Raw genomic sequence first — 13,796 nt, forward strand, 5'->3', positions numbered from 1 at the left:
CATTCCTACTGGGGGAGGAGAGAAGCTGTGTAACACTGGCGGCACACTATGTTACAGCTTGCCATGAACAGAGGGACAACCAGTAAACTAAGACAAGAGTATATATAAACAAGGCGAAAATATATTTATAAACTCAGGGATATACCTGTTTATACACTGTATGAATGGAACCGCGTTTATGTGTTCAACCATAAATGTATTTTGATGCTTTGGCAACATAAGATGTACCTTATCATGCCAATAAAGCGATTTGTATTGTATTATTATTGGGTGGGAGGTCTGGGAATGCGATCGGAGGCCTCGTGGGGGGGTGTCCGATCACGGGGGGTCGGTTAGGCAGGGACCCTGGATCCAGGAGGTGGGTATAAAGCCACTGACCTCCTGGGTGCAGCAGTCCCCGCCTCGGTTTCACTGCCGGGTTACACGAATTGTGTGAAACCCGTCCACAGGCTGTTAACCACAAAATGGACGGGAAACTAGAGGCTTCCAGCCTCATTACAATATTTAAATTGAGGTAACCCCCCCTCTGAGAGCGGGTTGGTCGCTCCCCACCTTCCCTCCTGGAAATGGGCGGGTTGGAGGCGGGATCAGGTCGGGATTCACATTTTTAAGAATGTAACTGCCCCCCACGCTCCAAACCCACCCGTTGTTTTATCGGAAGATTCCGGCCATTAACTCTGTTTCTCTCTCTCGCTCCACAGATGCTGCCAGACCTGCCGAGCGTTTCCAGCACTTCTTGTTTCTATTTCAGAATTCCAGCAGTCGCAGTATTTTGCTTTTGTTAAAAATAACTCCATTGTTGAACAGGATGACGATTAATCTGGTGTCATGGAGGAAGGCAGCTCCTGACTGCTGGCTCTGCAGTTCTCGGCTCCGAAGTTGGCTGCCAGGCTACTTTGCTTCCTACATATATACAGCCTCAAACCACCGCAGCTCAAAGCTCAAACCAATTGTATTTCATTTTAAATAAGAGCAGCTAATGTTTGTGATTCCTGGGATGAGAGGGCTGTCCTATGAGGAGAGATTGAGTAGATTGGGCCGATACTCTCTGGAGTTTAGAAGAATGAGAGGGGATCTCATTGAAATGTATAAAATGCTTAGAGGGTTTGACAGGGTAGATGCTGAGAGGCTGTTTCCCCTAGCTGGACCACACCTGGAGTACTGTGTACAATTTGGGTCTCCTTACCTAAGGAAGGATATACTTGCCATAGAGGGAGTGCAACGAAGGTTCACCAGATTGATTCCTGGGATGGCGGGACTGTCGTATGAGAAGAGATTGAGTAAACTAGGCCTGTATTCTCTTGAATTCAGAAGAATGAGAGGGGATCTCATTGAAGCATACAAAATTATTACAGGGCTTGATAGGGTGGATGCTGGGAGAATGTTTCCCTTGGCTGGGGAGTCTAGAACCAGGGGCCACAGCCTCAGGATAAAGGGTCGGCCATTCAGGACTGAGAGGAGAAGAAATTTCTTCACACAGAGGGTGGTGAATCTTTGGAATTCTCTACCCCAGAGGGCTGTGGAGGCTCAGTCATTGGGTATATTCAAAACAGAAGTCGACAGATTTCTGACGAGTAAGGGCATCAAGGGATATGGCGATAGGGCCGGTGAATGGAGCTGAGGCAGAAGATCAGCCATGATCTCATTGAATGGCGGAGCAGGTTCGAAGGGTCGAATGGCCGACTCCTGCTCCTATTTCTTATGTTCTTATGGAGAGTCTAGAACTAGGGGGCATAGTCTCAGGATAAGGGGTCGGCCATTTAAGACCGAGATGAGGAGGAATTTCTTCACTCAGAGGGCGGTGAATCTTTGAAATTCTCTGCCCCAGAGGGCTGTGGAGGCTCAGTTGTTGAGTATATTCAAGACGGAGAGCGATAGATTTTTGGACTCTAGGGGAATCGAGGGATATGGGGATCGGGCAGGAAAGTGGAGTTGAGGTCGAAGATCAGCCATGATCTTATTGAATGGCGGAGCAGGCTCGAGAGGCCGTATGGCGGGGCAGGCTCGAGGGGCCGTGTGGCGGGGCAGGCTCGAGGGGCCGTGTGGCGGGGCAGGCTCGAGGGGTCGTGTGGCGGGGCAGGCTCGAGGGGCCGTGTGGCGGGGCAGGCTCGAGGGGCCATGTGGCGGGGCAGGCTCGAGGGGCCGTGTGGCGGGGCAGGCTCGAGGGGTCGTGTGGCCGACTCCTGCTCCTAATTCTTATGTTCTTATTCCAAATCATGAGAATGACACAAAATGTTGCACCTACCTGAGTCCTTAATCTTTTTCAGTCTGCTAAAATGTCGTAGGAGTTTCCTGAGTGAAATCGCCTCCACTGGGTAGCTGATTGGCAAACTGTACCACAGCTTTTCAAGTTCCATCGGGAGCAGGATTAAATTCATTCTAAAGAGAAATCAACAGCACAAACATAATAACTTACACTTACATAGGACGCAATGTAAGACACTGTAATTATGGTCTGGAACTCCCTCCCTGGACCTCTCGACCTCTCCTCCTTTAAAATGTTCCTTAAAACCTGTCCTGACATCTCACATGCCTCGGTGTCAACTTCCGTTTGATAATCGCTCCTGTGAAGCGCCTTGGGATGTTTTATTCCGTTAAGGGCGCTGTATAAATGCAAGTTGTTGTTGTATGGTAGTGCAGTGGTTCTGTTCCTGGACTAATTAATCCAGAAAACCCTGAGTTTAAATCCCACCATGGTGGTTTTCAGAATCTGAATTCAGCTTAAAAAGCTCAATAAATCTGGAAATCAAAAGCTAGTGTCAGTAAAAGTGACCGTGATTGTTGTAAAAAGCCCAACTGGTTCACTGATGTCCTTTAGGGAAGGAAACCTGCCGTCCTTACTATTTTGGGGTCCAGTACCTGAGTAATTGGAGACATGCCGTGTGGGGAGTGTAGCGAGCTCGGGAGGAACAGGTGACTTTGGACCTCTGGTTCCTAAAGCTCTCCCCCACTGGGGGTTTTCCTCACCTCATGTTTGGATCTGTTGTAGACTCATTGATAGAGATTGATCGCTGTGATTAGTCAACAACTCCACTATCGTTGGATCGTGCGGCTCCCAGGCTGGTTAGAAGGCGAACTAGAGGGACCTGGATATTTTTTCATCTGGCAATTCCCATGTTCCTATGTACCCGGTCTGGCCCAATATATGACTCCAGTGTGGTTGACACTTAACTGCGTCGTGAAGTGGCCGTACAAGCCATTCAGTTGCATCAAACACACATAAGAAGGTCCAGCACCATGTCCTCAGGACAATAAATACCGGCCTTGCCAGCAACACTCACATCCTGACAATGAATAATTAAAAAGAAAGTTCCCAAGACATTTAGAAAAGGGGGGAGTGTCAGAGCTTAGAGGAGGTGACTGATGGAATAGTTAAAAGGATGGGTCTTGAGGAGGCCTTTGAAGGTGGGGAGAGTAGCAGCGAGGCAGAAGTATTTAAGGAGGAAGTTCCAGAGAGCAGGAGGGCTCTGCTGTTGGTGGATCAGTGGGAGAGAAGACATAGAACTGGCGACTCAGAAGAGTCAAGGATGTGAGCTTGGACGTATGACCAGAGGAAATTGCAGAGGGAGCATGAGGTGAAGCCATAAAGGGAGGACAAGGATGATGAGTTCAATGTACTGGGTGATGCGGAGCCAGTGGAAGTCAGCGAGTTCTGGGCTGATGGGCAAATAGAATTTAGGATGTAGGCATTGGAGTTGGACGATGTGGAGTTCATGTGGGCTGGAGCATGGGAGGTGAGCTAGGAGGGGTGTGGGAAATGTGGAGCCCAATGGTGCTGAGGGCATGGATGAGGGTTTCAGGAGTGACGGAGGTGAGATGGAAGTAGAGCTGGGTCTTGGTGATGGACTAAACCTGAGGATTGAAGCTCAGCTCAAGATCCAGAAGGGAACTGAGGTTCTACACCATTGGGTTCAATGAAAGCAAGCGACCAGGTATGGGGGGGGGGGGGGTGGAATTGGGGGTGAGATGCAAAGTGAAGGGGAGACCTTTGGTCTTGCCTATGTTTAACTAGAGGTTCCTCTGTGATGTGGTGTCTGAAAGACAACACAGCGGTAATGATGGAGCCTGAGGTGGTGTAGGACAGGCAAAGCTTGGGTCTCTGGTATACATATGGATGCTGGTCTCATGTGATGTTCTCATTCGAAAGCAGTCAATGTAGGTTATGGCCTAGTTCGAACTAACAGATTGCAAATGCTCTTCAGGCCTCTCTACACAATGAAACCTTCCAATTGGTGTGGAGGAGAATGAGATAAGGATACAAAAATCTCCTGACCCAATCAAAGCTGTGAGACCACCTTGAAGACAAATCCCAAACACGTCTTCGATTTCCAATTGCCTACAATATCTGCTGGTGAACCATTGAGCCCTTGCATTGTTCTTTTTTTATTTGTTCCTGGGATGTGGGCATCGCTGGCAAGGCCAGCATTTATTGCCCATCCCTAATTGCCCCTTGAGAAGGTGGTGGTGAGCCGCCTTCTCGAACCGCTGCAGTCCGTGTGGTGAAGGTGCTCCCACAGTTCTATTAGGGAGGGAGTTCCAGGAATTTGACCCAGCGACAATGAAGGAACAGCTGATACATTTCCAAGTCAGGATGGTGTGTGTGACTTGGAGGGGAACTTGGAGGTGATGGTGTTCCCATTGCACATGCTGCCCTTGTCCTTCTAGGTGGAAGAGGTCGCGGGTTTGGGAAGTGCTGTCGAAGAAGCCTTGGCGAGTTGCTGCAGTGCATCTTGTAGATGGTACACACTGCAGCCACGGTGCGCCGGTGGTGGAGGGAGTGAATGTTTAAGGTGGTGGATGGGGTGCCAATCAAGCGGGCTGCTTTGTCCTGGATGGCGTCGAGCTTCTTGAGTGTTGTTGGAGCTGCACTCATCCAGGCAAGTGGAGAGTATTCCATCACACTCCTGACTTGTGCCTTGTAGATGGTGGAAAGGCTTTGGGGAGTCGGGAGGTGAGACACTCGTTGCAGAATACCTAGCCTCTGACCCACTCTTGTTGCCACAGTATTTATGTAGCAGTAATTGCAGTAATAAATAATGTTACCTTAGCAGCACATTATCCAGCTTCTCCTTATCTGCTGTGCACTCATCATTTATGCAGACGCTTATGAAAACCTTACAAAAGGAGCGGAATTTTCTTTGCAGGAGGCCCCAGACTAAGGCTCGCAGCTGAAAAAGTTGGAACAGGGAAAACGTGGTCAGTAGAGGGAGAGCACATTCCATTTCTCCGCACATTCAGCGTGGTGATACCTGCAACCTATTTACAGACTTGGCCAGGGAGCGTCCTCAGCTTTCCTGATGGAGCTCGCAAGGAAACCTCGAGAAACAAAGTTGACAAACATTTCCGCCCTCCTCTGGACCAGCTGCTCCTCAGCGCCTTGTGTTCCCGGTGAGGACTATACCGGGCGCCAAATGCGTCGCTCCAGTTATCACATTGCTGTTTGTGGGATCTTGCTGTGTGCTGCCGCGTTTCCTACAACAGTGACTACACTTCAAAAGTACTTCACTGGCTGTGAAGTGCTTTGGGACGTCCTGAGATTGTGAAAGGCGCTATAGAAATGCAAGACTTTCTTTTTTTCTTCCTGGTAATTTAAAGCGGGCGCGAACCCACTTACTGTGGCGTAACGTAACCGCTAAAATAACATTTGTTCACTATTATTGCCAACAATCATATCTAGCTTTATTCCATTTCTTGAATCGTTGAATTTTATTGAGGGATAGAGAGGAATGTTTTAATCCCGTGAGTACATGGACAGCAGGGGAGAGCATGATAAGGGAGAATACGAAGAGATTAGGAGAGAAGTCAAAAAGACAATTAGGAAGGCGAAGAGGAACTATGAAATTAAATTATCAAGGAACATAAAACAAAATAGTAAAATATTTTACAGGCACATCAATAAAAAAAGGAAGGTTGGGATGGGAATGGGGCCACTAAGGGATGGAGAGGATAATACCACAGGCAGCGATAGAGAGAAGGCAGAAATATTAAATAATTACTTTGCTTCAGTATTTACCCGGGAGATAGAACAGGTGGAGATGACATTGGAAGATGAGATTAGTAATGAGTTAACTGCATGTAAACTAAAACAAGGAGATATACCAAATAAACTAATGCAACTAAAAGAGGATAAAACCCCTGGTCCGGATGGATTGCATCCGTGCATTTTAAAAGAATCTAGGGAAGAGATAGTAGAGGATTACTACACATATTTAGTAATTCATTAGAAAACGGTGTAGTGCCAGAGGACTGGCAGATAGCGAACGTAATACCGATATTTAAAAAGGGGGATAGAACATGTCCAGGGAACTATAGACCAGTCAGCTTAATATCGGTGGTCAGAAAAATAATGGAATCCCTATTAAAGGAGAAAATAGAAGAACATTTGGGGGAAAAATTGGGTTGCGCCCCCTTTGGGGCGCTAACTTCGCAGAGGCGCTACTTTTAGCGCCCCGAAAAAATTAGCACCTCCGCGGCCGAAATTCACCGGTAGCGCCCCAAGAGGGAGGCAGGGTGCTACTGGAAGCATCCCGCCTCCCTCTTGGGGCTCTGTGAGTGAATATTGTGGCGTTACGTGCCACAGCGCCATGCGCTGCGGCATGTTGCGCCACGGTGCTGCAGGCCCTCCTCCCCTTATTAAAGGGGAGGGGCCTGGTGCAGCACGACCCGGGGCCCAGCTGGGCCACCAGGGATTGGAGTGCCGACAAAAGAGCCCGGCACTCAAGAGAAGTGCCGGGCTCACGGAGCGCAGCCGACACACAGCGGGGGGGGGGGGGGGGCTGCAGAGGAGAATGGGGATGGCAGAGGAGACAGGTGCTGGCAGGCGGCCAGCAATAAAAATGGCCGCCCAGCACCTCCCCTTTAACTTGCGCCGCCCCAGCCGCAGGTAGGCCCCCCTGACCCCGTCAGACATAGCGCCCGGTGGTAAGTCAGGGGGCGCTGCCAAAGATCGTGGCCGGCGCTGTGCATGGCGATGACGTCATTGCCGGTGGCGCAGCATCGCGGGGCGCTAACGGTTTGCACTGCCGCTAACCTCCTGCTGAATTTAGGGCACTAAGGGGAGGCCCAAATCAACCGAATTTTTCGGCCTTAGAAACCAAAAATACAATAATGAATAGTCGACATTTCAAAAGGGAAAGTCTTGCTTGAACAACCTAATTGAATTTTTTGAAGACATAACAGAGAGAATAGACAAGGGTAATGTAGTAGATGTAATTTATCTAGATTTTCCAAACAACAACAACAACTTGTATTTATATAGCACCTTTAATGTAGTAAAACGTCCCAAGGCGCTTCACAGGAGTATTAAAGACAAAAAATTTGACACCAAGCCACATAAGGAGAAATTAGGGTAGGTGACCAAAAGCTTGATCAAAGAGGTAGGTTTTAAGGAGCGTCTTAAAGGAGGAAAGAGAGGTAGCGAGGTGGAGAGGTTTAGGCAGGGAATTCCAGAGAAAGGCCTTCAATAAGGTACCACATAATAGACTGATGAACAAGGTCAGGGAATGCAGAGTCAGGGGACAAGTAGCAGACTGGATTGCTGGCTGGCTTCAGGACAAAAAGCAGAGAGTGGAAGTAAAGGGTAGCTATTCACTGTGGCAGAAGGTGGGTAGTGGTGTTCCACAAGGATCAGTGCTGGGACCACTGCTGTTCACAATTTACATTAACGATTTAGACTTTGGATCAAAAACACAATTTCTAAATTTGCGGATGACACCAAATTGGAGGGATAGTCAATACTGAGGAGGACTGCAACAAATTACAGGAGGACATTAATAAACTTGCAGAATGGGCAAATAATTGGCAAATGAAGATCAACACAGACAAATGTGAGGTATTACATTTTGGTAGGAAGAATAGGGAGGTCACTTATTACTTGGAAAAAAAGAATCTAAATGGGGTAGAGGAGCAAAGGGAATACAAATACACAAATCACTAAAAGTATCGACACAAGTTAACAAGGCCATAAAAATAGCAAACCAAGCACGAGGGTTTATTTCTAGAGGGATAGAATTGAAAAGTAGGGAAGTTATGCTAAACCTGTATCGAACCTTGGTTAGACCACACTTGGAGTACTGCGTGCAGTTCTGGTCGCCATATTATAGAAAGGATATAGAGGCACTGGAGAGGGTGCAGAGAAGATTTACAAGGATGATACCAGAAATGCGAGGGTATACATATCAGGAAAGGATGAACAGGCTGGGTCTCTTTTCTCTTGAAAAAAGGCTGAGGGGTGACCTAATAGAGGTCTTTAAAATTATGAAAGGTTTTGATAGAGTGGATACAGAGAGTGTTTCCACTTGTGGGGAAGAGCAAAACTAGAGGCCATCAATATAAGATAGTCACCAAGAAATCCAATAGGGAATTCAGGAGGAACTTCTTTACCCAGAGAGTGGTGAGAATGTGGAACTCGCTACCACAGGGAGTGGTTGAAGCGAATAGTATAGATGCATTTAAGGGGAGGCTAGACAAGCACATGAGGGAGAAGGGAATAGAGGGTTATGCTGATAGATTTAGATGAGGAAAGAGGGGAGGAGGCTTGAGTGGAGCATAAACGCCGGCACGGACTGGTTGGGCCGAATGGCCTGTTGCTGTGCCGTATATCCTGTGTAATCCTATTTGATGAAACCAAGGCCCAGACTTTGCTGGAGCAGAGAATCTCGCGACACACCCAATTGTTAGACTTTCTCCCGGGCCCTTCAGCTCGAATATAATTTGCGCCATCATTTGCTGGGAGTGCGAGCTGATAATGGGGCGGAGAGGGCAACAGGGCACCTGGGCCTTCGGTGAATGATGGGACCAGCAGTCTGTCTCCTCAACCAATGAGATTTAAGGATTGAGAGAGAAACAGAGGAGTAATGGAGAAGGAAATCGGGTGAATTAGAGTCAAATCAGGTACAGAAAGAGAAATAAAGATTGGATTAAGAGAGAGAGAAAGAAGAGGCAGAAAGGAAAAGTAAGATAAAAATTTTAAAAATGTAAATCTTAAATTTTAAAAATCTCTAAGAACAATTAACTAGCTGCAGGAATGAGACTGCACAGTTTCAATTGTTCCCTTTCTGGGCCAGAGAGGTTGTTTGGCATTGCCGGAACCTAAATCTCCTCATTAAAAGGACCAGCCCTAACTTTCCGCGGCGAGTTTAATGGGTAATTAACGCGCAAATGCAGCAATTTCCTGAACCTCACGGGGAGGTTGAGGGCGAGCTGCCGTTTTCGCGAGGCGGACGGCGGAGCGGCGCAAATCGTCCGGCAACTTGTGGCGATTCGCAACTCGCGGCGTATCGCTCCCTCACCACAAGTCGCTGGGCGATTTACACATTAATAATGGCGAGCGCCATTAAACTCACCGTGAATTTCCCAGCAACTTCTGGGCTTAACTTAAAAGTTGAGGTGATAAAGTTTACCTCTTGTAGAGGGCGTGGTTTGAGTGCATAGCTGTACCTCGCCCAGTCACTCCCGAACCTCTCTCTGTACCGTATCCTGTCTATACGGAAGTTCTTATTCTTCATGATTAGGGAACACTGGCCCACTTCTTGTTTCAGCTCCCCTGTGCTGGGTCTACATCAGAAAAAATATAACAAGGGAAAAGGATGAATTCTTATCGCTCTGAATAAACTGGGCTTCTTATATTTTGAAAGAAAGAAAGAACCTCCATTTCTACAGCGCCTTTCATGACCTCAGGATGTCCCAAAGCGCTTTACAGTCAATGAAGTACTTTTTGAAGTGCAGTCACTGTTGTAATGTAGGGAACGCAGCAGTCAATTTGCACACAGCAAGCTCCCACAAACAGCAATGTGATAATGACCAGATAATCTGTTTTTGTTGTGTTGATTGAGGGATAAATATTGGCCCCAGGACACCTCCCTTGCTGTTTTCGAAATTGTGGCGTGGGATCTTTTACATCTACCTGACAGAGCAGACAGGGCTTCGGTTTAACGTCTGCTCCACAAGGTTGCACCTCCAACAGTGCAGCACACCCTCAGCACTGCACCTCCCACAGTGCAGCACACCCTCAGCACTGCACCTCCAACAGTGCAGCACTCCCTCAGCACTGCACTGGGAGTGTCAGCCTAGATTATGTGCTCCAGTCTCTGGAGTGGGACTTGAACCCACAACCTTCTGACTCAAAGGCAAGAGTGCTCCCCACTGAGCCACGGCTAACAATAAATTGCAATAATAAATTGTGACACCAATGTGTTAATACTCACCAAAAGCTACACAGCACAACTTTAACAGTCATTTCAAAACAAATATCCAGAAAATAATTTGAACATTATTTAATTTGTAGACAGGAAATTCAAACTGCAGCCCTGGTTCAATGATGTGTATCCATTGTGGTCGCGCCAGGGTAGGTACAACTTCCAATATTCAATTCAAAATATCGGATCCCTGGTTGTGGAAGCAACTGGGGGTCTAAAATGAATGAAGGTGCTAAGCGTACTTCACCCAGAGACTATTGTCTCAGATATTTAACTCACCGGTCTTGAAAGAGGTTGAGGAATTTTGGGTAGGAAACCAAATTGTTTTGTGGGTCACCGACTTTCGTCACAATCCTGTCGAGTTGATTCTCTGAGAGATGGATCTGGAAATTCTTCTCAATGATTTCCTTAAATGCTTGAAGGTTAACAGCGTCCTGTCCTGAAATTTCGACTTTTCTAACGGGACAGAAAATAAGACCAAATTAATATATGTCAAAGATTTTAGGGACATGGTAATAGGAGGAGGCCATTCAGCCCCTCGAGCCTGTTCCACCATTCAATTAGATCAGGGCTGATCTGTATCTTAACTCCATTTACCTGCCTTGGTTCTGTATCCCTTAATATCCTTATCTAGCCAGAATCTATCAACCTCAGTTTTAAAATTTTCAATTGACCTCCAGCCTCAAAAGCTTTTTGGGGGCGAGAGTTCCCGATTTCCACTACCACTTGTGTGAAGAAATGTTTCTTGACATGGAAGGAGTGCAGTGAAGATTCACCAGGCTGATACCTGGGATAGCAGGAATGACGTACGAGGAGAGATTGGGTTGATTGGGCTTATACTCACTGGAGTTTAGAAGATTGAGAGGGGATCTCATCGAAACCTATAAAATTCTGTCAGGTCTGGACAGACTAGATGCAGGAAGGATGTTCCCGATGGTCGGGGAGTCCAGAACCAGGGGTCATAGTCTAAGGATAAGGGGTAAGCCATTTAGGACAGAAATGAGGAGGAATTTCTTCACCCAGAGAGTGGTGAACCTGTGGAATTCTCTGCCACAGAGGGCGGTGGAGGCCAGTTCATTAAATATATTCAAGAAAGAGTTGGATATATTTCTTAAGGCTAAAGGGATCAAGGGATATGGGGAGAAAGCAGGGACAGGGTACTGAATTTGGATGATCAGCCATGATCTCATTGAATGGCGGAGCAGGCTCGAAGGGCCGAATGGCCTACTCCTGCTCCTATCTTCTATGTATGTTTCTGTGACATCACCCCTGAACGGCCTGGCTCTAAGTTTACGGATATGCTCCCTTGTTCTGGACTCCCCCCACCAGAGGAAATAGTTTCTCTCCATCTCCCCCATCAAATCCTTTAATCATCTGAAAATCCTCATCCCTTCATCTTCTAAACTCTCTTGCTATCGGGAATACAAGCCTCGTCTATACAACAAAGGTACTAGAGGTGAGGTTCATTAAGTATTCAATACCAGGGCATTCTATTAATATTGAATATTTTCTTCACAGTACGTAGGAACCTTGAAAGGTGCAGAACTGGAAAAAAAATTCCACAATCCATCCAATCCATCCCAAAATCAAACCTCCCTCAATCACCCACTTCCAACGCAATCCAATTCTCCCTTAAATGTCTCCACACAGGAGCACGTTGAGTTTCGGTAACTATCCACCTCTATCCATGCGTGACTTAAATCTATAAAATAAAAACATGTAAATACCTGAACGCTGCCAACAGTTGAAGGTAGAGCTGGTGACATTGGTTCAACAAACAAACCACGGCTTCCGAGGCAGTCAGACTGCCCTTAACAGTTCTCAAACCTCCTCCATCGCTGGTAAACCAATAAGAGATGAAGGGAAACAGGTGGGTATTAATGCTGAGTTAGTCATTTCAGAAGGAGTTAGGTAAACACTTCAAGTGGAAAAATGCTAAAGGACACGGGGACAGAGGAGGGAAATAGGATCAGTGTAGAAAGGTCTGAGGTGTAGCTGGTACCAACATAAGGTGACATGGACCACCATTGACCAGACACTCAACTGGACCAGCCACATAAATGCCATGGCTACTAAAGCAGGTCAGAGGCTGGGTATTGTGTGACGTGTCTCACCTCCTGACTCCCCAAAACCTCTCCACCATCTACAAGGCACAAGCCAGGAGTGTGATGGAATACTCTCCACTTGCCTGGATGAGTGTGGTTCAACAACACTCAAGAAGTTTGACACCAGTGAGCTTGATGGGCAGCTTATCCACCATCTTTATCATCCACTCCCTCTACCACCGATGCAACGTGTGTGCTGTCTACAGGACGCACTGCAGCAACTCGCCAAGGCTTCTTCGACAGCACCTCCCAAACCCGCGACCTCCACCACCTAGAAGGACAAGGTCAGCAGGTGCATAGGAACACCACCACCTCCAAGTTCCCCTCCAAGTCACACACCATTCTGACTTGGAAATATATCGGCCATTCCTACATCGTCGCTGGGTCAAAATCCTGGAACTCCCTCCCTAACAGCACTGTGGGAGCACCTTCACCACATAGACTGCAGCGGTTCAAGAAGACGGCTCACCACCACCTTCTCAAGGGTGACTAGGGCTGGGCAACATTTATCCCGAGAATGAATAAAAAAAATATTTCTTTCAAAGAAACTCCAGACACAAAGTTATGTGGAGCAGAGTGGCTTTGGAATTCCACAGGGATTCTATCAGTTTTCTGGTGTAACTTTGGCGGAGACTGGGGAAATTCCCAAGGAAATGAGGGAGATTATAACCCATCCTTGCGGTATAGCTCCTATCTCCCATCAGAACTGGTGCCAATGCGCCACAAAATGGAAACCCTCTGCCTGGCGCCACCCTTTAACCATGTTTTGAACTTCCCAAGTCTTCCTATCCGATGGGAGGGCACCTCATTGGCCTGGGGCAAGCGGGCACAGGTGCTACCTGCGGCACATCTTTGGCACTCACCCGCCTCCACCCCTCCCATGCCAGTGTAAATTTCGCCAGCCACCCGTGTTGAGGATGGGGAGGGGAAGTGTTGTCCAGGCTGCCCCCCATCCCCCACCCCCCGCCCCCACCACCCCCACCGGCCCGACACCACCAATGCTCTGATCAGCTCTCGAGCACTGGGGCCAATTCAACATCTTACACAACGCCCAATTTCAAATTCCACAGCCCAAGACGTATTTCTACCCCAGTATTCCATGCGATTCCCCACAACGTGCAGTTGAATAACGAGACTCCCCAATGGCAGCATGTAATCGGAAAACCAGCCATTCCATTCAGCTAAGTGCTAAATCTCCGATATCTCCTTCAGAGACAATGGCCCAGAAATTCGGGTCTCCACGGGTGAGTACGCATGGGGTACTCACCCGTAGGCCCAATGGAAGTGCCGGTTTCCTGCATGCACTGCGCATGCGCAGGAAACCGGCACTTCCGTTCCCCTGAAAGAAGGGGTTCAGAGGTCGAACGCGTGCGCGGGAGAGGCTGCGCGTGCGCATTGAACTTCGTTTTTTTTTACAGGTTTCCCCGGGAGGGTAAGTCTGCAGAATTTACACATTTAAAAAGCTGTCGTAAGGCCTGCTTTTTACAAGGTAAGT

General features: G+C 47.7%; 1 protein-coding gene across 1 annotated transcript in view; it reads right to left on the reverse strand.

Moving 5' to 3' along the window:
* LOC147106459 (EF-hand calcium-binding domain-containing protein 6-like) overlaps nucleotides 1-13,796 on the reverse strand; it is a 144,463-nt gene that overhangs the window by 19,098 nt on the left and 111,569 nt on the right. The window contains exons 13-17 of the mRNA XM_086009660.1: nucleotides 11,924-12,034; nucleotides 10,476-10,652; nucleotides 9,402-9,555; nucleotides 5,044-5,168; nucleotides 2,246-2,379 (exon numbers count right to left, since the gene is read on the reverse strand). Of these exons, the coding sequence (XP_085865786.1) occupies nucleotides 2,246-2,379; nucleotides 5,044-5,168; nucleotides 9,402-9,555; nucleotides 10,476-10,652; nucleotides 11,924-12,034 (701 nt within the window). The remainder of the gene's footprint in view (nucleotides 1-2,245; nucleotides 2,380-5,043; nucleotides 5,169-9,401; nucleotides 9,556-10,475; nucleotides 10,653-11,923; nucleotides 12,035-13,796) is intronic.

Source organism: Somniosus microcephalus, chromosome 16 (genome assembly GCF_052327205.1).
Source record: "Somniosus microcephalus isolate GS21.2 chromosome 16, FLI_Smic_1.0, whole genome shotgun sequence".
Lineage (NCBI taxonomy): Eukaryota > Metazoa > Chordata > Chondrichthyes > Squaliformes > Somniosidae > Somniosus > Somniosus microcephalus.